Source organism: Echeneis naucrates, chromosome 22 (assembly GCF_900963305.1).
Source record: "Echeneis naucrates chromosome 22, fEcheNa1.1, whole genome shotgun sequence".
Taxonomy (NCBI): Eukaryota; Metazoa; Chordata; class Actinopteri; order Carangiformes; family Echeneidae; genus Echeneis; species Echeneis naucrates.
In genome coordinates, this window is record NC_042532.1 from 933,329 (window position 1) to 957,407 (window position 24,079).

Here is a 24,079-nt window from a genome sequence, read left to right on the forward strand (position 1 = left end):
GTTCATGAAGATATGGGAGCAGCAGGAACATGGGGTGATTCACCACCTGCAGGATGAGGACTCTCTGCACTTATCTTTGCTTTATGCATGGAACCGCTTTCTGAAAGACAGCAAGGTAAAATAAAAGTAGTAACTATAGATCAAGAATGCCATAAATTGGCACTATATGCTGACTATATTATTCTATACTTTACATCACCTGAATACTTGCTCCCAGAATTAATTAAAATAACAAAAGAATATAGTGATCACGCAGGATACAAAATCAATTAAAGTAAATGTGAGGCTATGTGTAGAGGTAAACATTTTATAGATGAACTTAAGGGAAACCCCAGATTTAAAAGGAATCAAAGTGCAATAAAATATTTAGGGGTAATAATCCATAATGATACTGACTTCAATCCCTCCACAAAGTTTCAGAAGATGGAATAATAATAATAATAACTGACTTTATTTGGAACAATAAAAAGAAAAGGGTAAAATTGAAAGCGTGAAGTGGATTAGCACTTTCAGATTTACAAATTTACTTTCATTCCACACAAATCTGCACCATAATGAAGTGGACACATGATAATACAAATGCCAAATAGTTAGATAGATAGAAAAATAGAACTAGTTCCACTTTCAATAAAAACCTTACCCTTCATAGAAAAAAAAAAAAAAAATAATACATTGTACAACTGAAAGGACAGAACAGATGGACCAACTATATGTTACATAATATAGATATGTTACATGGAAACAAGTTTGTAAAAGATATAAAATAAATAATGAATTACTTTATCTAAGAGAAATGGCATGCGATCCTCAGTGTAAACCAAGTAAAATAGATGTGTTAAAGGTTTGGGCAACAAAACGTCTGCAAATATACTCACATATAGTAAATAACAATGACATTGATTCATTTTAGGCTAGATCAAAGAAATTTTATCTAGAGCAGCAAATTTGCAACTTGGAAATTCCAATTTTCAGAAAAGAGAAGTGAACTAAGAGCAGCATCAGTTAATATGATTCATGAAACAAAATTATAATATAAATATGAAAAATACCCTTTCTATAATAATAGGAGAGGTGTGAAGAAACACAAGATTCAGTTAGGACAAAGTGGAATTTAGAGTTGGGTGTACACCTGGAAGAAGACAACTGGAAAAATGCATATAATGCAATACATAAAACAACAAGTTCTAGATATTGGAGAGATTACACCAGAAATAAAGTCTGAGATCTTAGTGTCTCAGAGGAGCAGCCTAACCCTAACCCTAACCCACTTACACATTTTCTCCTTTTGCTCATTACTAAAACCATTCTGGAAAACATTTATAGAAACTATTATTTTGATTTTCCAGATTAAGAACAGAAGACAATTGAACTACTACTACAGAATACTGCAGCTCTGAAACAGGTAAAGAGAAACAGGCTAAAGCCATTTTACCTTCTTTTAATAACTGGAAACTAACTAAGACTATACTGTCTTTAACAATATATATATATATACACTCACCGGCCACTTTATTAGGTACACCTGTCCAACTGCTTGTTAACACTTAATTTCTAATCAGCCAATCACATGGCGGCAACTCAGTGCATTTAGGCATGTAGATATGGTCAAGACAATCTCCTGCAGTTCAAACCGAGCATCAGTATGGGGAAGAAGGGTGATTTGAGTGACTTTGAACGTGGCATGGTTGTTGGTGCCAGAAGGGCTGGTCTGAGTATTTCAGAAACTGCTGATCTACTGGGATTTTCACGCACAACCATCTCTAGGGTTTACAGAGAATGGTCCGAAAAAGAAAAAATATCCAGTGAGCGGCAGTTCTGTGGGCGGAAATGCCTTGTTGATGCCAGAGGTCAGAGGAGAATGGCCAGACTGGTTCGAGCTGATAGAAAGGCAACAGTGACTCAAATAACCACCCGTTACAACCAAGGTAGGCAGAAGAGCATCTCTGAACGCACAGTACGTCGAACTTTGAGGCAGATGGGCTACAGCAGCAGAAGACCACACCGGGTGCCACTCCTTTCAGCTAAGAACAGGAAACTGAGGCTACAATTTGCACAAGCTCATGGAAATTGGACAATAGAAGATTGGAAAAACGTTGCCTGATCTGATGAGTCTCGATTTCTTCTGCGACATTCGGATGGTAGGGTCAGAATTTGGCGTCAACAACATGAAAGCATGGAACCATCCTGCCTTGTATCAATGGTTCAGGCTGGTGGTGGTGGTGTAATGGTGTGGGGAATATTTTCTTGGCACCAATTGAGCATCGTTGCAACGCCACAGCCTACCTGAGTATTGTTGCTGACCATGTCCATCCCTTTATGACCACAATGTACCCAACTTCTGATGGCTACTTTCAGCAGGATAATGTGCCACGTCATAAAGCTGGAATCATCTCAGACTGGTTTCTTGAACATGACAATGAGTTCACTGTACTCAAATGGCCTCCACAGTCACCAGATCTCAATCCAATAGAGCATCTTTGGGATGTGGTGGAACGGGAGATTCGCATCATGGATGTGCAGCCGACAAATCTGCAGCAACTGTGTGATGCCATCATTTCAATATGGACCAAACTCTCTGTGGAATGCTTCCAGCACCTTGTTGAATCTATGCCACGAAGAATTGAGGCAGTTCTGAAGGCAAAAAGGGGTCCAACCCGTTACTAGCATGGTGTACCTAATAAAGTGGCCGGTGAGTGTATATATATATATATATATATAATACATATATATATATATATATATATAAACAAACCCTGTTTGTGTTTCACAAATTATTTGATCCAGTCCTCTTTTTAATCTGTTTGCGGAAATGTAGGTTAATAGTTTGTAATCTAAATTTAATAATCACATTGGATGATAGTTTGTTAAAAATAAAAGCTTGTTATTTTTCCCTCCTGACTTTGGAATTAATGTAGTGATGCCTTGGTTCATGCTAGTTGGTAATGAGGGATTTGTTATGTTTTCTCCAAATACTTGAAAGAGAAATTCCCTAAGCAAGTCCCAAAAGTGTCTGTAAAAGTTGAAAGACAGGCCATCAGTACCTGGAGATTTATCTGATTTCAAACGAATGACTGCTTTGTCGAATTCTTCCCTGAAGCTGTCTTCAATTAGGGGGACAGAATCTTTTTTTTTTTTTTATAAAAAGATTAACTGTACAGGTTTTGGTAGAGTGCCATTTCTTTTGTGTCCTACTGGGCATCAGTGATCAGTAATCAATGCCATCAATTGTGAGAATTTTGATAGAGTTTCTCTTGTCTTTTTTTTTTTCAAGTCTATAGAAATAACCAAAATTATTTTCTCTTTCCTCAATCCATTTCGATCTTGACCTAATGTATGTTCTTCTAGCCTTCTTTTCATAAATATTATTAATTTTGGATTATAGGGAGGATAGTTTAATCCTGTCACTTTCTGTTAAGATTGTTTTGATGTTCACTGAATGTACAGTATACCTTTAATGATGTTATCCTCATCTAAATTGTGGATTTTCTTCATGTATTTGCTGAAAGGAAGTGAGTGCTGACAAGTTTTGCATAAAAAATATATATATATTGATTTATGGAGTTATGGAGTTATCTTTTAAGACACCTTGAATAAGGTTTTTAATACCATTGAGAAATTCAACATAATTAAGTAGATTAGCCAGTATCCTTTTTTTTTCCTGGCATATAGCAATATAGGGGTTTCAGATAATTCAGCACAACAGTGATTCAGTGAATGTTGTAGGGACTATTTTACAATTTGAAATCTGATTAAGCATTGTATTTGCCACAAACCAGTAATCTAATCTGGATTTAGTTGAGCATTTCGTTTGAACCAAGATAATTGTTTATAATTTGGATTTTCTTTTCCCCCTACAAGGGCCATGAATTTTTAAGGTTTTGCAAAAATTTAATCATTACCATGTTAAGATGAGGATTTAGCTGGGGAATCTGTCAGTCCATTTATCCAAAACCATAGTCCAGTCACTCCCTATTCTTCTACCTATTGGGTGAACCAGAAATTTTCATCCCGTTGTGCACCCCCACAACGGGAGCATTCAACTGACTGTAATGACTTGCCTGGGTTCTCCTTAAACACACAACACAACAGTCCCTGGCTGCACATTGCTGTTAGCTTTCTGGATGTTCTTACTGTTTACTCCAGTTTCCATACTTTGAGCGATCTCAAAGCACTTTTCTGAAAGTTAGTGTGGCTTCACCTAACAACCAGCGTTGCATGCCGTCGTCACTTATGCCACACACTAACCTGTCGCTCAGCACGTTGTCCATCGCATCTCCAAACTCACAGCGTTCAGATAGTTGTCGCAACTCCACCATGAATGCAGCCACTGAAACCGAAACTGGCTTGTGAGAATGTGTGTGGAACTTGAAGCGCTGAACAATCACAGAGGGCCTTGGGTTATGATGATTCTGCGCCAAAGTCACCAGCTCCCTGAAACTGATATCACCCGGGTTCTGCGGCTAAATTCCATATCAGTTTTTTTAAGCTTTAGTCCCGCACACAGTGAGGAGAATTCATTTTTTCTTTTCTTCTTCCGTGATGTCATTTGCAAGGAAAAAGTGTTAAAAGTCTTCCTATCCAATCACTGTCCCTCTCAGCGAATTCACTGGGCGAATCAACCATAGCCATATCTGCAAACACGCAACTTCTTCGACCTACCGCAGGAAGGCAGTTTTATCCTCGTCGCCAGTGCTGTAGCCCTTAAATTAAAGGATACATGCAGACATTAGGTTGGTTTAATCCATTTCTCTCATTATGAGACTGTTCTGACTCCATAGAAACCACCCTTTCACTACCTATATAGGGAGATGAATGTAGTGTACTATATAGTAAACTAATTCATAAAATGAACAACCACAGAAAAAAAAAACAATTTTGTTTATCACTGCATTTTGTTAAAGGCCTTTGATAATCTTGCACTGCACTGTAATTTTTATTCTCATATTAGTCTTTTTTTTTTATTATCATATTTTATTTTCTATTCTCTTGGCTCTTAGGTAACAGTTTTTAATTGTAATCTAACGTTACCTGAATGTCTGATTATACTGTGTTTAGCACAATGTTAATGATCTTTACATCCATGTAAACAGTACAGATTGCCTTGCTTTTGAAATGTGCTATACAATAAACTGTTCTATTCAGCTGGAATTGCCATTTTTGCCGTGAGTGCAATGCATCATGGGATATCTTGCTTGGGTTAGTGACCATCAGCTTTTTCACTACTTTTCACAATGCATTTTGGGATACTTTGAGTGCACTACATTTTGTTGCGAAACATTCGGACACCACTATAAAATGATAAGCTCACTATAAAGAGATTAGGGGGTGGTTTCAGACAGCCTAGGTCTGTGCTGGGTCTGTGTCGCCTCAATGCATGTCAGGCTATGCCTCCCTACCCTAGTAGGTAAAGTGTTAATTTAACCCAGGACCATAAACCAGGCTTTATTGTTTCCAGTGTGATGATGGTCTGAAGCTCTTAACACTTTGGTCAATAGCCAGATAACATATCTGCTCCTTCTTTCCAGATCTCTTTTGTACTCCCCATATTTAAGGCCTATATTAAACTCCCTTCCAGTTTTCAGGGCCTCTCTACTGATGACTGTCAGGTTTAAGCCACCTAGAACATTATTAAACACACAGGGAAGAAAGACAAAGGACAACAGCGCTCATTTTACTTGCAAGGAGAACAGACAGAGATATGTTCAGTTACATTCTCTACCTGCTCTGACGTATCTCTTCTGTTCTCCCATCTTTATTTCCTTAGGGTGGTCGTTAGTTACATGACGTTGCAGCTCTAAAGGGTGGGGAACACACAGCTGCAACGTAGTGGATAGATGCTTGTTGTATAATCATATTCAAGTTACGCCTTTGAAACATGACTTATGAAACAGTTTGAGAAGCTAGTTCATAACCGAAGTAATCTGGTTTCCGCGTCCTCCCTGTCTTCATGTTCCTCTTCGAAGGTCGTTGCTTATCTCCGGAGGTATGATCTCAGTTCCTGGAAGAAAAACACAAGTTTCTGCATTCCTGCAGGGTTAGTAAAAGTAGAGCAATACTGTGATAATCATTTTATGTACATTTATTCTAACAATGACCTTAAAGTATTTTGTAAGTAATGCATAGCCAGGGTAACCATGGGCTAAGAGATTGTAGTCTACCCTGGTGATGTTCAGTCAAAATGGAAATGACACAAAAAGATAAGGCAGTACATTTCAGATAAAAAATACCAAACTACAGTCAAGTTATGTTGGGAAGGTTCTGCAGTGATATATTGGCTTCTCAACTTATACCTTTGAAATCAGAATGTTGTGTGTGGTACAAACAAAACAGTAACTATACTGGATCCAAGTGGGCTGACCTTGGAGCTGGGCTTGGGGCCTGGCTGCTTTGTTGACATCACTAAGTTACAGACTTCCTGATGGTTGGTTTTAAGGCTTGGTTTCTAAATACAAACTGACGATTTCTCTGTTGACAGAGACCTTTGAGGCTTTCACTGTATTAATATGGATCTTAGACCTGATTTATGATCAAAAAACACATTAACATCTACTTCCATAGTTTATGGACCTTTATGAGATGAAGCTAAAAAAATTGGTAATGGTTTCCCACTTCACACATTCAGGTCCTCTTTCAGGTAAAAAAAAAAAAAATCCTCTTGTGTAACATGTTGGTTGATGGCATGGCTTTCTGTAGCTTGATGAAAGTGTGGTTAGTTTCATTAGACCCTTAATCATACAGTTAACACATGTTGGTTAGTAGTGTATACAGTAGAACACAAACAATGCATTCCTCTTAACAACTTTTATGAGGTATACAGTAGATGACAAGACTTCAGTGTGAGCGAATATGGCCTCCTCTTTCTTTTGCCTTACAGATAAAAACAAAGAAGCACAGTGTACAAACAGCATTTGTGAACACTTTTCAACAGTTGAGAATAGTGAGAGCCTGAAGTACTCCTCGGGGGAGGTAGAAAATGATCTAAAATGCTGAGATGATTGGCCCTTGGGCCATTGGGAGAAAAGTCGACAAACCCCCATTGCTGCTCTCTGCTTATTCAAAAATCATGAATCAGCAGGTAGTAGCGCCCATTTCTGCCTGCAGTCACATGCACATACAGTACACACCCACACTGAGCCCATGGCTGATGAGACAGACAGACTGCAGGCTCAGCTGTCTGTTGGAGTTTTAGGTTGAACAGGATTGAAATGAAACACAATGAAAAGCCTTTGGATTAGGGCTGAAACAATTCAGCGAATAACTTCAGTACCTTGATTACAAAAAATTTTCAAGAAATTTCCTCTGCCTCAAAGAATCGTTTTTTGAATTTTTACAGAGCATAGAGACAGAGTGCAACGTACCATACTCCAAAGGCCATGCCCACAGAGGGGAAAATGGTCAAGAACTCTCCATTGACTTTGTATTGTGTGAAGGTGTCTCTTGTCACTTTCTGATTGCCAGCAAACACAGACAAATGGCCAAAAGCTGATGTGTGGTAGGGTGATCTACTAACAGGGTAAAGAACCCTGGTGTAAGTTTTTAGAAGCTGCCGAACAGAAAAAAATGCCTTTAAGACAAGAGAAATTGATACAGGCAGTAAGACAAGAGGCGTCGGCTACACATCAGCCATGAAGACCGGGCAGTCAGAGTTGGCTGGGTTATGCTTCCTACTACATTATTTTAAAATAGCTATTCATAATCCAAACATTTCAAATCTGCCCCACTTCATGGGGTTAAAATGTAGTTGATGGATGTATGTTAGCCTTGGTTAGTAGCTTCAACTCCTACAGTTAATCCAACTCCCCCATTGGAGGCAACAGTCTCTTTGAAATCTGAGGGGTGTGGGAGATGGGAATCTCCACCCCCTTTTCCAGACCTCACAACATCTTCTTCAGTATCTGTAAATATCTTATCCATAAATACAAACTAATCTTGTAGCATGTTTGTTTTGTTTTTAGATTTTTGATTATTTACCATTGCCCTGTGCTGTTGTCTTCATTGCTTGTTTGTGGTTAGAGATTGGTCTAAGATGGGCATACAAAAAACACGACAACACAATAACATTTTATAAATAATAAACCACACAAAAGTTGTTGTTTAATTAATTTATTTCTTGACTAATTGATTAATATGTACATGAAGCTCAGGATTAGCGTAGCTAAAATTCTCATATTTTATATTTTATATTTTAGCATAGAATCTATGCTAACCCACAAACTGAAATATCTTACCAACTGCTGTATCATCTCTTAATAAGAAATTTAATGTACTATCATTCTTCTATGTATTATGTGTTCTCCCATGTGACACACGGGAGAACCCATAAGATGAAGTTTGTCAGGTAGAAATTGAATCACCAGAGTTCTTTAATATCCACAAACAATTTCATGCCAACAGACAGATAAATTCTGGATGTAATATATAATTGAAACAGGAATGTATCCCTACTCTCATGAGTTGAAATTGAGGGGCTAAGACTGCCACACCCCCTCAAGCTTTTATTAAACTAATTCTCCACAATTGAAATTAGCCTTTTATTTTGGCAATAATCCTGCTGTTTAATCAACATCTTCATGTCAAGATCAAGACTCAAAAAGTTAGTGATATGTGTGTCCTTGTAGAAGGCTAACATGATATTCTTTCTCTCTGTCCTTGTTTCTGTGCAGAGTCCCAGAGGGAGTGATGTTGGCAGAAGAGGAGCAGGACAGTGAGGCAACATCGCCCATGTACATCTATGAATCTAAAATTCACTGTTCCAATGTGCTGTTGAGCCTAGAGGAGCAGTGGCGACAGGAGGTCCTCTGTGACGTGACCGTGCTGGTGGAAGGTAGGAAGGTCAGAGCACATAGGGCTGTCCTCGCTGCAAGTAGCCGTTACTTCCTTCAAGCACTCTTGGGTCATAACAGGCTGCCCAGGGAAGCGGAACCCATCATTAACCTGCCAGACAAGGTAAACCATCACAAACATCACTTCCATAGGTGGCAATCTGAGTTCATTATAATGCATAAAGGTTACAGAGGAATTCAAACCACGTTTGGGGAACAACCTGCAGAGATCCTGATGACAACTTGAACAGAAAACAGATAGTTTGTATAGACTGCAAGAAAGGGGTCCTCCTCAGAGAAGAGGACCACAACCCTTCCTTGCCATTTAAACAAAATTCTTACTGTGTCTCGGGAGACACAAAGATTAGATGTTCATCGGTTCAGATCAGAGGCAAACCAATGAATAACCTGTATAGATCTGACATGTTTAGGATCTAGAAAGAGCCAGTGTAAGGTAACAGTCTGTTGTCAGTGTTTGATACTTCACAGCCTGCTGTTAACTGGTGACATTTTGCTTGGACCACACGTTTGAGAAAAGCTGGTTGAGAAGAACAGTACACATTGTCTGTGTTTGCCTGATGCAGACAAAATAATTACAGTCTACTTAGACCAAATTAACTTTAATCAAATGAAATGAATCAAAATCAAATTTATTTATGTATCGCCAAATCATAACAAAGTTAGATCAAGGCACTTTACACATAGAGCAGGTCTTGTTGTTAAAGAGACCCAACATATCCCTCCAAGAGCAAGCACATGGCACCAGTGGCAAGGGAATACTTCCTTTAAGAGGCAGAAAACCTTGAACAGAACAAAACACACACACACTACAGGAAGAAACAAAGTTAAAGACGTGCAATGTTGTAATATACATCTATGGGAGAGAGAGAGAGAGAGAGAGAGAGATAGCCATAAAGAGACAGAGAGAGGGGGAGGGAGAAAGAGGGAGAGACACAACTAGACTTGCATTGGTGTTGAATGGGACCAACTCCTGATACCAGGGCTGCTCGGCCCTATAGTGCTCCAGATCTGTCTTATAAATTAACATGTCTCTTTGACTCTTATGTTATACGGTTATAAATCATATTGGCCTGCACCACTTTACGAATCAAACTCCATCTCCTAATGGCTCTGAACATGGTTTAATATTCTTCAGTCTTTCTACCCTTCTACAGTCCATTCTCTCAACTGCTTGGAAATTTAGTGTCACTCAGGACAAAGCAAATGTGAAGATATGTGAAGATCAGATGTGCTTACTGTAAGAACGCAGCATTAGCAAATAATTGATGCATGCATTAGGTTTAAGAAAGTTGAGACAGAATGAAAGTAGAGAAACTCTTTTTTGCAATAGCTCAGTATAAAGGACATTTGTGTTGAGAGAGGGAGAGTGCTGATGTTCCAACCTGAAGGAAAAAGTTAAAAGTTTGCAGTGTAGCTGTTAACGTATACAAATGTATGTGGGCTGAATTATTGACACATCCCCTGTGCTAGACTACAGTACAGATGATGAGACATGAAAAGTTCAGAGCACTGAGGACTATTTTGTTCTTTTTATTTATTCATTTATTTGTTTTATTTACTAAGACGGGGTAACACTTAATTGTAAATTGTTCTGTGTTTTATATATAATGTGAATGAGGCAAGACCTCCTTGTTTAAAAGTATACCAACTGAGCTGGGAAAGCTAAGCTAAAGGATAAAAATCTTTTCTACCATTGATCCTAATGGGATATAACACTGGTTTACAAATGGGATTACAAGCAAACCTCTCTCTCTCTCACTGTCCTCCCTCCCTCAACCCAATCGGCAGATGGGCGCCCCCCCAAGCCTGGTTCCACCCGAGGTTTCTGCCTCTTAAAGGAAGTTTTTCCTTCCATTTTATGGCGTGACACAAAAAAGCAGGCAATAAGGTGGAAGGTAAACTAAGGGTTTGGCTGCGTGTGTGGTCAGTGCAGGGATGTGCTAGAGCTACAGACATGGAGAAAATATTTGGTACCCTACTGTTAAAGAAAGAACAACCCACAATGGCCACTGAAATAAATTGAAACTAATAAAAGTAATAATACATAAACATTTACTGAAAACTGACTAATGAAAATCAGACATTGCTTTTGAATTGTGGTTCAACAGAATCATTTTAAACGACAAACTAATGGAACTGGTCTGGACAAAAATGATGATTCCCCAAGAAAAGATTGAAAATAATTTGACCATCATGGCATGTTAAACAAAGGCGTGTCCTGTAATTAGCATCACGGGTGCCTTCAATCTTCAAATCAGTCAGTCTGCCTATTTAAAGGGTGAAAAGTAGTCACTGTGCTGTTTGGTATCGTGATCTGCACCACACTGTACATGGACCAGAGAAAGCTGTTTGTTTTGTTTTCATTGTTTGCTTTTTAATATGATTCTGAACCACACTTTGAAACAGTCTCTGATTTTCCTTAGTTACTTTTCAGTAAATTTTTATTTATTATTTTGTATGTTTTAAATGATTTCAGTGACCATTGTATGTTTTTTTTTCTTTAACGTAAGGGTACCAACAATTCTGTCCACATCTGTATGTGTGTGAACAAAGAAAAAAAACTTATCAGTGGCTAACCATCAATCTAAGTAGATACAGCAACAACAATGCTCAGTAGATACAGTAAACAAATCTTGTACATCCACAGTCGGCTATTCTGTGCTTAGACATGAGTGCGATGGTATAATGGTTTAGGTCAACTTCACTGGTCCTTGGGACTTTCCTTTTCATTTGATTGGTACTGTATATGTATACACAAATTTATCTGTGTGCGTGTGTTTCCATCCATTTACTTCATGTTAGATGGTTAATGTTAACGATCAGGCATAATCACTGATCACTCCCATTTCTCCGTGTGCCATCTACGTCTGCTGGGTTAGGGTTCCTGGCTTTGGTAGGCATCTCCTGGTAGATTTCTGCACAGGAGGCAGCAGCTGCTGATGCTACCTGGAAATAGGATAACGTTCACAGTACTCACATCACATTTCATGTGACTTGGTTGGACACTTTTAATAATAGAAGAATGCTCAATAACATAATCTATGAAACATGTAGGCACCTTTCTAATGTATGTAAACACTAACAATAAAAAAAAAATTCCATTCATTGAACTGAATTGAAATTTGTTCTCTTGTCTACAGGTGACAGCGAAGGGTTTTGCCCCACTACTTCAATTTGCCTACACAGCTAAGCTGGTTTTAAGTCAGGAGAACATCCATGATGTAATCCTGTGTGCTGATTTCCTTGGTGTTCACAATCTGGAGGACTCTTGTTTTCGGTTCCTTCAAGAGCAACTACAGAATGATAGCCAACAAGCCATTAATGGCATGGTGGACTATGATGAAGAAATCACAGCCAAAGATACAGTGTTTTCTGAAACGACATCCTTGGATGATTCTGGAGACGCAAGGCATCATGTAGCTAGTACTTCGCCACTTCCCACTGACCTTGATCAATGTTCTAAATCTAGGAAAGCTCACCACCAGATCAGTGACATCAATGGAGAAAACCATCCTGGCAGTGATGATGTCATATTGGCCAATAACACCTCAGTCAGCCCTGTGAGGTCGCAGAATGCTGACAGCAGTGCTACTCCACATATTCTGCTAGCATCCTCCAGAATCAAAGAAGAATTCTTTGTGTTTGAGGAAGGAAAAGAAAACAATTGTTGCAATGCAGAGTTGGGCACTGAAGAAGTTCTGGAGATGGAGTTAGAGGTAGAAGAGGTTCCAGTAGCAACTGAGCACTTACCAAACCAAGGCTCCCCTCCTTCCTGTCTGCGCTCATATATTCAGAGAGGTGGCCTGGATTTCAACAGCATGCCAAGTGCCACCATCCAGCAGCTGCTCACCAACAGACTTTCCCTCAACCACCATAGGGAAATTGTCAAAGACAGGCAGAGAGATAAGAGGGAATCTGGATTATGTGGACATGTGAATCTCAAAACAGATGCAATACCAGCTGGTCTTTGTGGAAATATGGAGATACCAGTCTTCAAAGCATCCTCCTCTAAACTTGAAGGGGAGCTAGACAGACACAGTGTCATTTTCTCCTCACTAGCTGGTGAGCAACAATTGATGGCAAATTCTTATATTGACAAGAAGTTTAGAGAAAAAGTCACAACCCTGATGCAGGTAGAGCGTCTACCCTTGAGCCGATCATGTCACACCAACAGCTTCCCTGTTCCCATCAGAACATCAGCCCACTCTCCTCCTCCCTTTGAACTACGAGCCCAAACCTCCATTTCTCGTTCATCATTCTCATACCCAGGTTACGCAGGCAGCAGTAGCTCACCTTCTAGCCTGCCCCACTTTGACTTCTCCTCATCTCCACACTTAGGATGTATCTCTGGGCTGTCTCAGTGTCCAAGGACAGAGCAGAGCAACCCTGACGCCGGAGAGGTGGTCTTTTCTCAAGGTTGCACCAAGATCAAAAGTGAGCGGGGATTTGGTGCCAGTGTTGGTAACTCCAGTGATGAATCAGGCTCTTTCTCAGAGGGCGACAGTGAAAGTGGCATGTCCAGAGTCTCAGGTCCTGAGGTTAGTGAAGTCGTCTATTATAATTTCTTGAGCAGTATGTTTTTACTGTTAGCATTGATGTAAATTCATCTTACAACTGATGAAAACTGATCTGGTCTTTGTCTGACACTGATGTGAGGGTTTTGTTCAAGCCAAATTCTGCAGCTTCTGTTGAACAGAATTCACCAAAGTGGTGGTCAAGTAATATTCTTTATTTTCATGAGTCTGTTATTATGAATATAGTATAACTTAAAAAACAAATGAGTAAATAGATCATTAATTACTTACACAATAGTATTATATTGCGCATGCTAGTAAAATCAACTCCCTTAGCATACTGTTAATAGAGCATGATTGACAGAACGACTGAGTCATAACTCCTCAAAACACATACAAACTATACTCAGGATAAACATCATAAAATCTGCTTAGAGATCAGTAGTAGCAGTAACTGAGTTTTAATTATGCAGATTTACCCAAATGTTAACAAATTTAGACTCAGGGGATTTTACAGTTAATTAACTGACTCCAAAGTAACATTATACCTCCTATTTACCTTAATGCCTTGATGGGACCCCTATGAGCAAAAGCAATGCTGGTCTGGCAGGGTTAGGGAAGGGTTAGTCTGGCAGTTGATCAGTCATCAATGTCTAAATACAGTACAGCCTAATGGAGCTGCTAGCATGGCTTCAGACTTTTAGTCCTGATAAATTTTCCCATGGAAGATGCCATGTTTCCTTTTCAGTCAGTATGGATTAGCTCTGGCTAATAATTAGCTTCTTTTGAAAACCTTTAAAACATATTCCCATTATTTTGGCTGGATCACTGAATTACAGCAATGACTATAATTTTCCTGTCAGAAGAAATGATGCAAACACCTGTATGTATCTGTATGGTTGTCACGGTGATTATCTAGTTACAAGCAACATCTGAAGAGATGTGAGATTGGTTTTATACTGGAGATCTCTCTCTCTCTCTCAACCACACATGGGATGTTAGCTTTATTAGATGTGATTGTTTACTCATCCACAGGCCAGACGCCATAACCAGAGATCCTACTATATTAATGTTGAGGATCTTTTGCTATGCCACCCTGGCTTTTTTTACACTGAAGCAGACATAGCTGATACACTTGTAATATGTGTGTCTTTAGCATGTCAGTGTTAGCAGCTTCATAACTCTAACACATTGCAGTTATGAGGAATAAAAGTAGATGAACTTATCAAATAGAGATGAATCAGAGCTGGAAGATGTTGCAAAGTTAGATGATCAGTTCCATATGCTGAAACTGACATGAGAACCCCGGCCCATGTATGTCAGATGCTATTTTAATTGTTACTAAATCTAAAAAGAGCCACTGTGTCTGCTGACAAAATCTAATCACACTATTAACTGTAGTGTAATTGACTATTAGTGTAGATTGTAGCTTGTAGCTTGTACTGCCTCCACCTCCTGCACTCTCTATACTTTCATGCCCCCTACCTGAACCAGGGTCTGTATCCCATCCCTACTTTTATCTCCACCTCTTCTATTTCTCCCCCCTACCCGAACCAGGGTCTGTATCCCCACCCCGCTTTCACTGGTGCAATCGGTGAGAGGTTAGAGTAGTTGACAATGGTGTTGTTTGAAATAGTGCTGTGTGTTGGTGCCTTTCGACACCATGCGGTTAGCCTAGGAGAATTGGCCTGTGTTGGAGTGTTGGCTTTGGCTGTTCAGGTGAGTTTGGTTGCTGAATCTGCTGGTGTGCTAGCGTAGCTTGTAGTGCCTCCACTTCCTGCACACTCTATACTCTCATGCCCCCTACCCGAACCAGGGTCTGTATCCCATCCCTACTTTTCTCTCTCTTCTATTTCTCCCCCCTACCCGAACCAGGGTCTGTATCCCCACCCTGCTTTCACTGGTGCAATTGGTGAGAGGTTAGAGTAGTTGACAGTGGTGTTTGAGATTTGTGTTTGTGCCTCTTTGACATCATGCAGTTAGTACAGGTGAGCTGGCCTATGTTGGAGTGTCGTTTGAGTATAAGACCATTTAGGTGAGTTTAGTTGCTGAATCTATTAACGCAGCTTGTATTGCCTCCACCTCCTGCACCCTCTATACTTTCATGCCCCCTACCCGAACCAGGGTCTGTATCCCATCCCTACTTTTTTCTCCACCTCTTCTATTTCTCCCCCCCTACCCGAACCAGGGTCTGTATCCCCACCCTGCTTTCACTGGTGCAGTTGGTGAGAGGTCAGAGTAGGTGATAGTAGTGCTGTTTGAGATAGTTGTCTTTGTGTGAGGAGTGGTGATGGCTGGCATTAGGGGGGTGACGCTGGGACGCCAGTGTTCGCGGTCTAGCCTTCTGGAGGTGTTGTGGGCCTAACTAGACGAAACACCGGTGAAAGGAGGTTCCCACCTGATGACCCCGAAGACATGATAGCTATCACCGCTCACTGGCCTAGTTGGATATCATCTGTAGGGAGCATAGAGCAAATTGAAAATTTGTTGCTAGGAGGGTGTTCACTGAGTTTCTTGTGTTTCTCTAAAAAAAAAAAAAATAATAATCTTGATCATGATGCTGACTGAACGCTAATTAAATTGGCTTAATTTCAAATCACCAGTCAACCTTCCTGTTATGAATTGTCATAGTAAATCCTCCGCTATGATAAGGACAGGTGTAAAGTTTCATATCTCATTCACTGATGTGCTATCAAATGAAATGTTTGTTAAAAATATAATTTTTTCAGCTCTTAATGTCCTGGATCCACCCGATCCACTTTCCTCTGATGCTCTGCTCCATAATGACATGACTGCATCACATCATGTCAGCAGATTTGTTAGCTGCACATTTATGTTCCTTGTCTCCTGTTCTACCACATCCCATAGGTTTTCGACTGGATCCAAGTCTGAACTGAAATCAGTGTCATGTTGATGAAATCAGTTTACGAATTTGTCTATGTGACATGGAGGATTATTTGCAAGTGGTGGCCAACTGTGAAATGTAGACCATACACACCATACAGAGTGCCATGCAGGCAGGTGGAAGATGTCCTATCCATGTTCCCGCCACCATCTGCTGTTCCTGACCCTAGATCTGACCGCTCCAATTAGGCTGGCCTGCCTCCCCGCCCTCCTCCTGCTGCTCCTCCTCTTAATGCTGCAGATTTTCTTTTTCCCCTTATTACTGCAGTAATAAATATTCACATTAGTTGTATCTAGTATTAAGTAGTAAACATACAATCAGTTAAGCAAGGCAGCATAGTGGTTAGCGATGATTCCCAGTCTTTCCGTGTGGAGTTTGCATGTTCTCCCCGAGCTTGCAAAGGTTTCCTCTCACAGTCCAAAGACATGCATGTCTACATTGATTTGTGACTCTAAATTGTCCGTAGGTATGAGTGTGAGTGGAAGTGTGTGTTGGTTCTGCGATGGACTGGCAACCTGTTCAGGGTGTGCCTCTCCCTCACCCATCCAATGTGAGCTGGGATTGGCTCAAGCAACGCTAGAAGATGAATGTTGTGTTGAGGAAGACTTAAAGCTAGATACATGAAACCATAAATTCATTAGGAAAATGTTTATGGAGCTATTAAATCAAGTGAGAAATAGGGCCACTTTCATATACACTTCAATAAAATCTTTCCTTGGGATAGTCATGAGATAGAATGAGTGTAGGGGTCTTCAGCATTGGCTTCACTTCACAATGTCCACTTAAATAAACAGTCTGTGATTGGAGTCCTTCACATTTGCATGAAGTAAAAATCTACTGTCTTTCTGTGCCCTTTCTTACTCGTGACTGTGATATGGAATGGGAAAAAGGGGTATTGAGATTTTCTCCACAGGTGACTGGTCAAAAGATGGAGGGAAAGAAACCACTCTGTGAAAGTTATCTGGGATAGCTACTCCACATTCATATCTGTTTCCTACAATACTGTGAACATCAGCGAATGAAAAACAATGTGTATTCAGAGGTACTAAAAACTTAAACTACTGCATCTGGATTAGGCCTTCTTAAAACAACAAGTCCTGTCATTTGACACCTTGACTGGCATAAAGCTTGATTGTTGTTTTAGCAGAGTGAGCTGTGCTGGCACTGTCAAACTATTCTCTTTTTTTGGTTTATTCCCCAGTCCATAACACAGATATGGCCATAGGTGGAGATAATGATAAAAGTAGGGATGGGATAAAGACCCTGGTTCAAGTAGGGGGTAATGAAAGTGTGGGTGGAGGAGGTGGAAGACAAGATACACTTGCAGATTCAGCAAACAATAGTGATGGGCAAATGATACCAAGGCTTTTGAGCTGTGTCCCTCTTCCTGAAGCAGAGTGATTCGAACCTCTGTGTCGGAGCTTGTATCAAAACACCAGGGTCATGTGACCAATGACGTTCGAAGCATCAAACGTCATTGCTGTTTCGCTCCGCGCTTCATTGCTTCAAAATGTTTCAAAGCTTTTCATTAGCTCATAGTCTTTCAGTGTGTGTCATTGGCTCATGGCGATTCATTGCATTCTCAGCCAATGACAGCTTGACAGGTTTGACAGATTTGAGTGGTTTGGTGCCATACCAGCTATATAAAATGCATCATTATGTTTCAAAATAGGGTTGTGAGGAGACTTGTAAGTATCTGCATTTCCCAGTATCCCAGTATCATCTGTTCCCTGTGAAAGGATATTTTCCAAAGCTGGGGAGCTGGTCAGCCAGAAGAGAAGCCGACTGAAGCCTGCGATAGTAGAAAAAATTACACTTTTTAACCTGTGATTATTATTATGTAATAAATTATAACCTGTGAAGACAAATAACTTGTCTGCTTCTGTGAATAATCATTCCAAATCAACCATACAAGTCCCCAGATAACAAACCATTATCTTTAAAGGTTTTCCTTAAAAACAGTTCACACACACACAAAAAAACAAACAAAAAAAAAAAAAAACTTTGTTTCTGAATTCAAATACCATGATTATTTGCAAAGTAGGAAGGATCTCTAATCCTGTTAGGGACTTTTAGTACAGTTTTTAAATAAAGCTCAAAGCTCAAATAAAACTCTTTTGGTTAATCCGGAATGTGTTTTTGAGTATGGGTGAGAGCATCTGCATATTTTATTGTAATGATGATATAATCATTATTTGGTATGAATGAATAAAACACTTGAATGAACACACAGACTTTTCTGAACTTTTATTGCTGTCATGGGATTGAAACAGTGCCAGTGCTTCAGTTGTGCTCTTTAGAGGTTGCTATGGCTTCAGTTGTCCACCGGATGTCACCAACACTGAATTCTTGAAGCTTTGAATCTTTTTTGGCACAATTGTTAGGAAAGCCTCAGTGCTTCATGAGGCTTCACTTGCCCACCTCTGGCAAACAAACTCACCTAAACAGTCATAATCAGAGACAAAGACATAATACAAGCCAATTCAAGACAATACAGGCAAACGCAGGCCACACCCTCCACTTAAATGCACTTCCTCTTAATGCATTTTTTCTTTCCTTCTCCCAAGATTCTGTTTATCTTAAGAGCTTCCCCTGCTGGGCCCCCAGCAACTATTACTTCTTATAATTCAAATCCACTGACTGGATCTTACTGCCTCATCCGAGATTTCCGTCTCTATTTTCGTCACACTGTCTCCCCTTTCTCCTAACTCCCTCAACAAAGAGACAAAAGACCAGACCCTGCACAAATCGTCTCCATCCTATTTCCACTGGAATAATCCCAACTTTCCATCCTTGCTGCTCTGCTTCCGCCCCTAACTCTACATACCTAAGCTTTTTCCTTTCATATGCTTCTACAACTGAATCCTCCCACAGAACAGTCAGTTAAATGAAATATACTCTCATTCTGCCCCTAGACACAAAATTATACCAGACCTTATCTTTGTACAAGCTAAATATATGTGTGTGTGTGTCTGTGTATGAAAATAATAAAAAAAAGCATAAAGGTATAAAGTAATTCAAGCCCTTGTGGTCTTTATAGGTGAAGCTGCCCTTCCCTGTGGACCAGATCACCAATCTGCCACGCACTGACTTCCAGATCCTCATCAAGTTGCACAAACTGAACTCAGAGCAGCTGGAATTTATCCATGATATCCGCCGCCGCAGCAAGAACCGTATCGCGGCACAGCGCTGCCGTAAGAGGAAGCTGGACTGCATTCAGAACCTGGAGGGCGAGATACGAAAATTAGTGCGTTCATAAACACACACACACACAAATAAATATAGTTTAAAGTCTTAAATTAACGTCTTAACGGCATATTTAATTGCACATTGGATGTAATACCTGGAATCCATACAATACTTGAAAACAAGTGGCAACTCAGCATGACATCAACCATTTTTTATTTTTTAGGAAATGTGAATGAATGCAAGATTGTCATTCCAGAGTTTCCATGTTGAATCACATGTTCAATTGTGTCCAACGCGAAACTGCAGAACAAGCTTAGTTCTGCTTCTGTGTCTGTGCTTCAATTAAATACCTCAAAATGTCATGTGCCCAAAAAGCTACAGTGACAATGGAAACACTGAAGGATAACTGTTAAGTGTTTTGTGGTAACTAACTGAAGATAATTTATTACAAATCCCCACCATGTACAGAACAGGCCAAAAGTTTGGACTCACCTTCTCATTCAAATGAATAGGAAAGTGTGTCCAAATTTTTGGTCTGTACTGTAAATGAAAACATAGAATTCCATACAACTATCCATCAACTATAATACTTATCTGTGCTGGGTTGTGGAGGGGGAGGACTGGAAATTGCAAATGGCAAAAAACAAAAGATTTAAAATGCATGTTTTGCCATGTCTCATGTGCAATTTATATACATACGGATGAAACAGACAGAACACAAAAAGATAAAGATTAAATCCAATCAAATCAAATCAGATTTATTTCTATCACGCACAAAGTTACATCAAGGCACTTTACATATAGAGCAGGTCTACACCACACTCTTTAGAGTAAAGAATCTTCCAATTTGTTCCATTCTGGAATGGTATTTTTCGTATCATTACTATTATTAATAATTTGTTGAGACACTGAAGGTCAGTGATAAAATGGTAACACAGTTGTGCAATCCATCGTAGTTTACAACCAACTCCAAACAACAAGATGAAACTTTTGGCCCAGCATGTGTTTTGATGCTGTACCTGGATGAAGCAGAGCTTGAAATCTCCTTTAAGACAGAGCGATACATATTTTTCCAAACGGATCAATTAGAAAACTATGATATATATATATAGACAATGTTTAGGCTTTAGATAAAAAACATAACCGTATGCTTGGTTATAGTCAGAGAAGATTGGACTAAAATTGCTGCATTTAATTACCAAAGTTATGTAACCTTTTTTATGAGTTTTATTAAAAATGCAGAGTTGGCTCTTATGTATGTTCACCATATTCCTCTTATGACTTTGTCTTATGAACTCAGATGTGTGAAAAGGAGAAGCTGATGAGTGAGCGCAACCAGTTGAAGGTTTGTATGTCGGAGCTGTGGCAGAACCTCGCTTTCCTTTCCCAGCAAGTGTGCCGGGAGGTTCAGGGCAGCCAGCTGCCTCCCATCTCCTCCAGCATCAACCTCACAGCACCTTCCTCTGATGACATCTCATCGCAGCCCAGGTCACCCATGTCACCCATGTCACAGCAAAGTGAGGCTGTCTGTCTGTCTGATGTGTGTCTCGGTCTTGGATGGCAGTGCAGAGTAGAGGATTTGGGGCAGAAGACTACAGAGTGTGAACTGGTGCAAACAACTGAGGAAACATGTAGCCCCACTGTGACAGTGGATTTCTGTCAGGAAATGACAGAGAAATGCACAACAGAGGAGCAGGAGAGACAGGACTGTTCCTAAAGTGTGGTTTGGTTGAGGACACCACTGTCCTGTCTGTACATTGATATTTGAAGTATTTTTTCTTCTTTGTAAAGGATTATACAAGTGTTATCCTTACAGCAATACTGTTCTACAGGTATTTTTGGACTTCTACGAAATAGAAGCACTGGCAGCTTTTTCTCTTTATCAACCTGACTTCTTCCTGTCAACTCCCCATCTCTCGTGCATCACGGGAGGATAAACTCAGGAAATCCACAGAATGTTCAGTAATGTCCCTGTTCACATGTGCATGCACTTTACTTTACAGTCCTGTCAAAGCTTGATAGTTACTGTGGTATGTAAGGTTCATTGGCAGTAGATTATTTATATTTTACATTTTTATCTGTTTTTTTATGCAAAACCCTGTCACCTCTGGTTCACCAAAGGCTCAACAATTTGGTGGAAATGTTTTTTTTATACTATATGCCAAACTCAAATCTGTGCTGTCCAGGATGACAGGACATACATTACATGAATCGCTGCACCAGCTCTGGATGTATAATTGCCAGCTGAGGATGTGTCTGGTAGTTACAGGTTGAACACAGGAGATCTAGAGGTGCCTCTACCCATACAGCTCCACCTTGGTGACGCAGCCAAGCTAGAGAGATTAATGGCTCAGCACATTACCCTCACCTCTTATTTAACAACTCAACTTTTGACTTTGACAACTCAACTTTTGACTCAACTTCTGAACCTATGAATATATAAGAATATATATAAGTGATTTTTGAGTGACACAGGACTTTAAAGTAAAATGCTACCAAAGGATTTGTATGTGTAAAACTTTACACTAGCTGAAAACGCTAAAATCAATTCTCATTATGCAAAGTTTCACTAAAATTACTCTTATTTCTTGGTTACTTTTCTTGTACTCAGATGGACATTTTTAAATCCTTCTCTTCTGCCTTTTCTTCTGGGCTTAGAGAGAACGTTACAGAAACAAATCACTGCCCAGCACCTCTGAGAGGTCAAACCTGGCACTAAATCATGCCCAAATAGAGTAAAGGACAACACCAGGGCCAGTTTAGATTTCTGCTGACCATTTTCTAAAGCATGCTACAGTGGTTCATCAGCTTACAGTGGATACAGAAATTTTTGCTAATTTATTAAAGAACAAAAACTGAAATATCACATGGACATACGCTTCAGACTATTTGTTCAGTATGGATTTGAAGCAACCTTTTGAGCTAATACAGCCATGAATCTTCTTGGAAATGATGCAACAAGTTCTTCACACCTAGATTTGGTGTTCCCCTGCCATTCCCTCTTGCAGACCCTCTCCAGTTCTGTTAGGTTTGATGGTGAACATCTGGAGAGCCATTTTCAGGTCTCACCAGAGACGCTCAATTGGGTTGTCTAGGCCATTCAAGAACAGTCACAAAGTTGTTCTTAAGACACTCCATCGTTATTTTAGCTGCGTGTTTAGGGTTGTCTTGTCTTGTCTTGTTGGAAGGAGAACCTTTGGCCCAGTCTGAGGTCCTGAGTACTCTGTAAAAAGTTTTCTTCCAGGATATTTCTGTACTTGGCTGCATTCATTCACGTTCTTTCCTTCACTTGCAACAAGTTGTCCTGTCCCTGCAGCTGAAAAACAACCCCACAGCATGATGCTGCTACCACGCTACACTGTGGGGGTTGTATTGGGCAGGTGATTATCAGTGCCTGTTTTTTTTTTTTTTAACCACACATACCACTTAGAATTAAGGCCAAAAAGTTCAATCTTGGTGTCATCAGACCAGAGAATCTTATTTCTCATAATCTGGGAGTCCTTCATGTGTTTTTTTTGGCAAACTCTGTGCTTTTAGGGCACCTAAAAGGGCTTTTATGTGTCTTGCACTGAGGAGAGGCTTCCGTCGGGCCAATCTGCCATAAAGCCCCTGACAGGTGAAGGACTGCAGTGATGGTTGACTTTCTAGAACTTTCTCCAATCTCTCCACTGCATCTCTGGAGTTTTTGGTTCTTTACCTCTCTCACCAAGGTTCTTCTCCCCCAGTTGCTCAGCTTGGCCAGACGGCCAGCACTAGGAAGAGCTCTGGTCATCCTAAATGTCTTCGGTTTAAGGATTATGGAGGCTCTTAGGAACATTAAGTGTAGCAGAAATTCTTTTCAGTTCCTTTGACCTCATGATTCTCATTTGCTCTGACTGTGAGCCATAAAGTCTTAGGGGATGTGCTGGGGTGTGCCTTTCCTAATCACTTCAAATCAATTAAACACAGCTGTAGAACCTGTGGATGATCAGAAGAAATGGACAGCACCTGAGTTAAATATTCAAGTGTCACAGCACGGGGTCTGAATACTTATAGCAATGTGATATTTCAGTTTTTTTTTTTTCTTCAATAAATTAGCAAAAATGTCCAAATTTCTGTGTTTCTCTGTCAAAATGGGGTGCTGTGTTTACATTTAAGAGGAAAAAAAATCTATTTAAATGATTTTTAGCAAGTGGCTGCAATGTAACAAAGAGTGAAAAATTGAAGGGGGTCTGAATACTTTCAGTACACACTGTATATGTCAGCTTATGGTTAAAGTGAGTGATGCTTCATTTCCCCAAGCAGCTGTTTATGTGGAACCAAAGATCCTTTTGAATAATGTATTATCAGAAGAGGGTTAATACACACTATTATATACACGCTTATACACATATTATATGCACGCCTTGCATACTATTTTTGTAGGTTTAACTGGAAATTGATAAAGCTTTGCTTCAGTCTTCTTGTTGTTATCCATAATGAGCCTTTTCTCTGGCTCCAAACTGTGCTCTTTAACTATCTTGGAGTCAACCTGTGGTATACTGAGCTGAGTTCACGGAGGCTCACATCTTCTCTGCCAGGTAAATCACATTGCTAGTCAGGACTTGGATTTTCAATAATAAAAAAAAGACCCTGAAAAACAAGTATGA

General features: G+C 39.9%; 1 protein-coding gene across 1 annotated transcript in view; it reads left to right on the forward strand.

Annotated features, from left to right (window-relative positions):
- The window catches only part of LOC115036111 (transcription regulator protein BACH2-like), a 64,665-nt gene extending 43,493 nt beyond the window's left edge, over positions 1–21,172 (forward strand). Inside the window, exons 2-5 of the mRNA XM_029494238.1 lie at positions 8,664–8,946; positions 11,984–13,381; positions 19,303–19,509; positions 20,752–21,172. Coding sequence (XP_029350098.1) covers positions 8,680–8,946; positions 11,984–13,381; positions 19,303–19,509; positions 20,752–21,168 — 2,289 coding nt within the window. The 5' untranslated portion in view covers positions 8,664–8,679 and the 3' untranslated portion in view covers positions 21,169–21,172. The remainder of the gene's footprint in view (positions 1–8,663; positions 8,947–11,983; positions 13,382–19,302; positions 19,510–20,751) is intronic.
- The last annotated feature ends 2,907 nt before the right edge of the window (positions 21,173–24,079 follow it).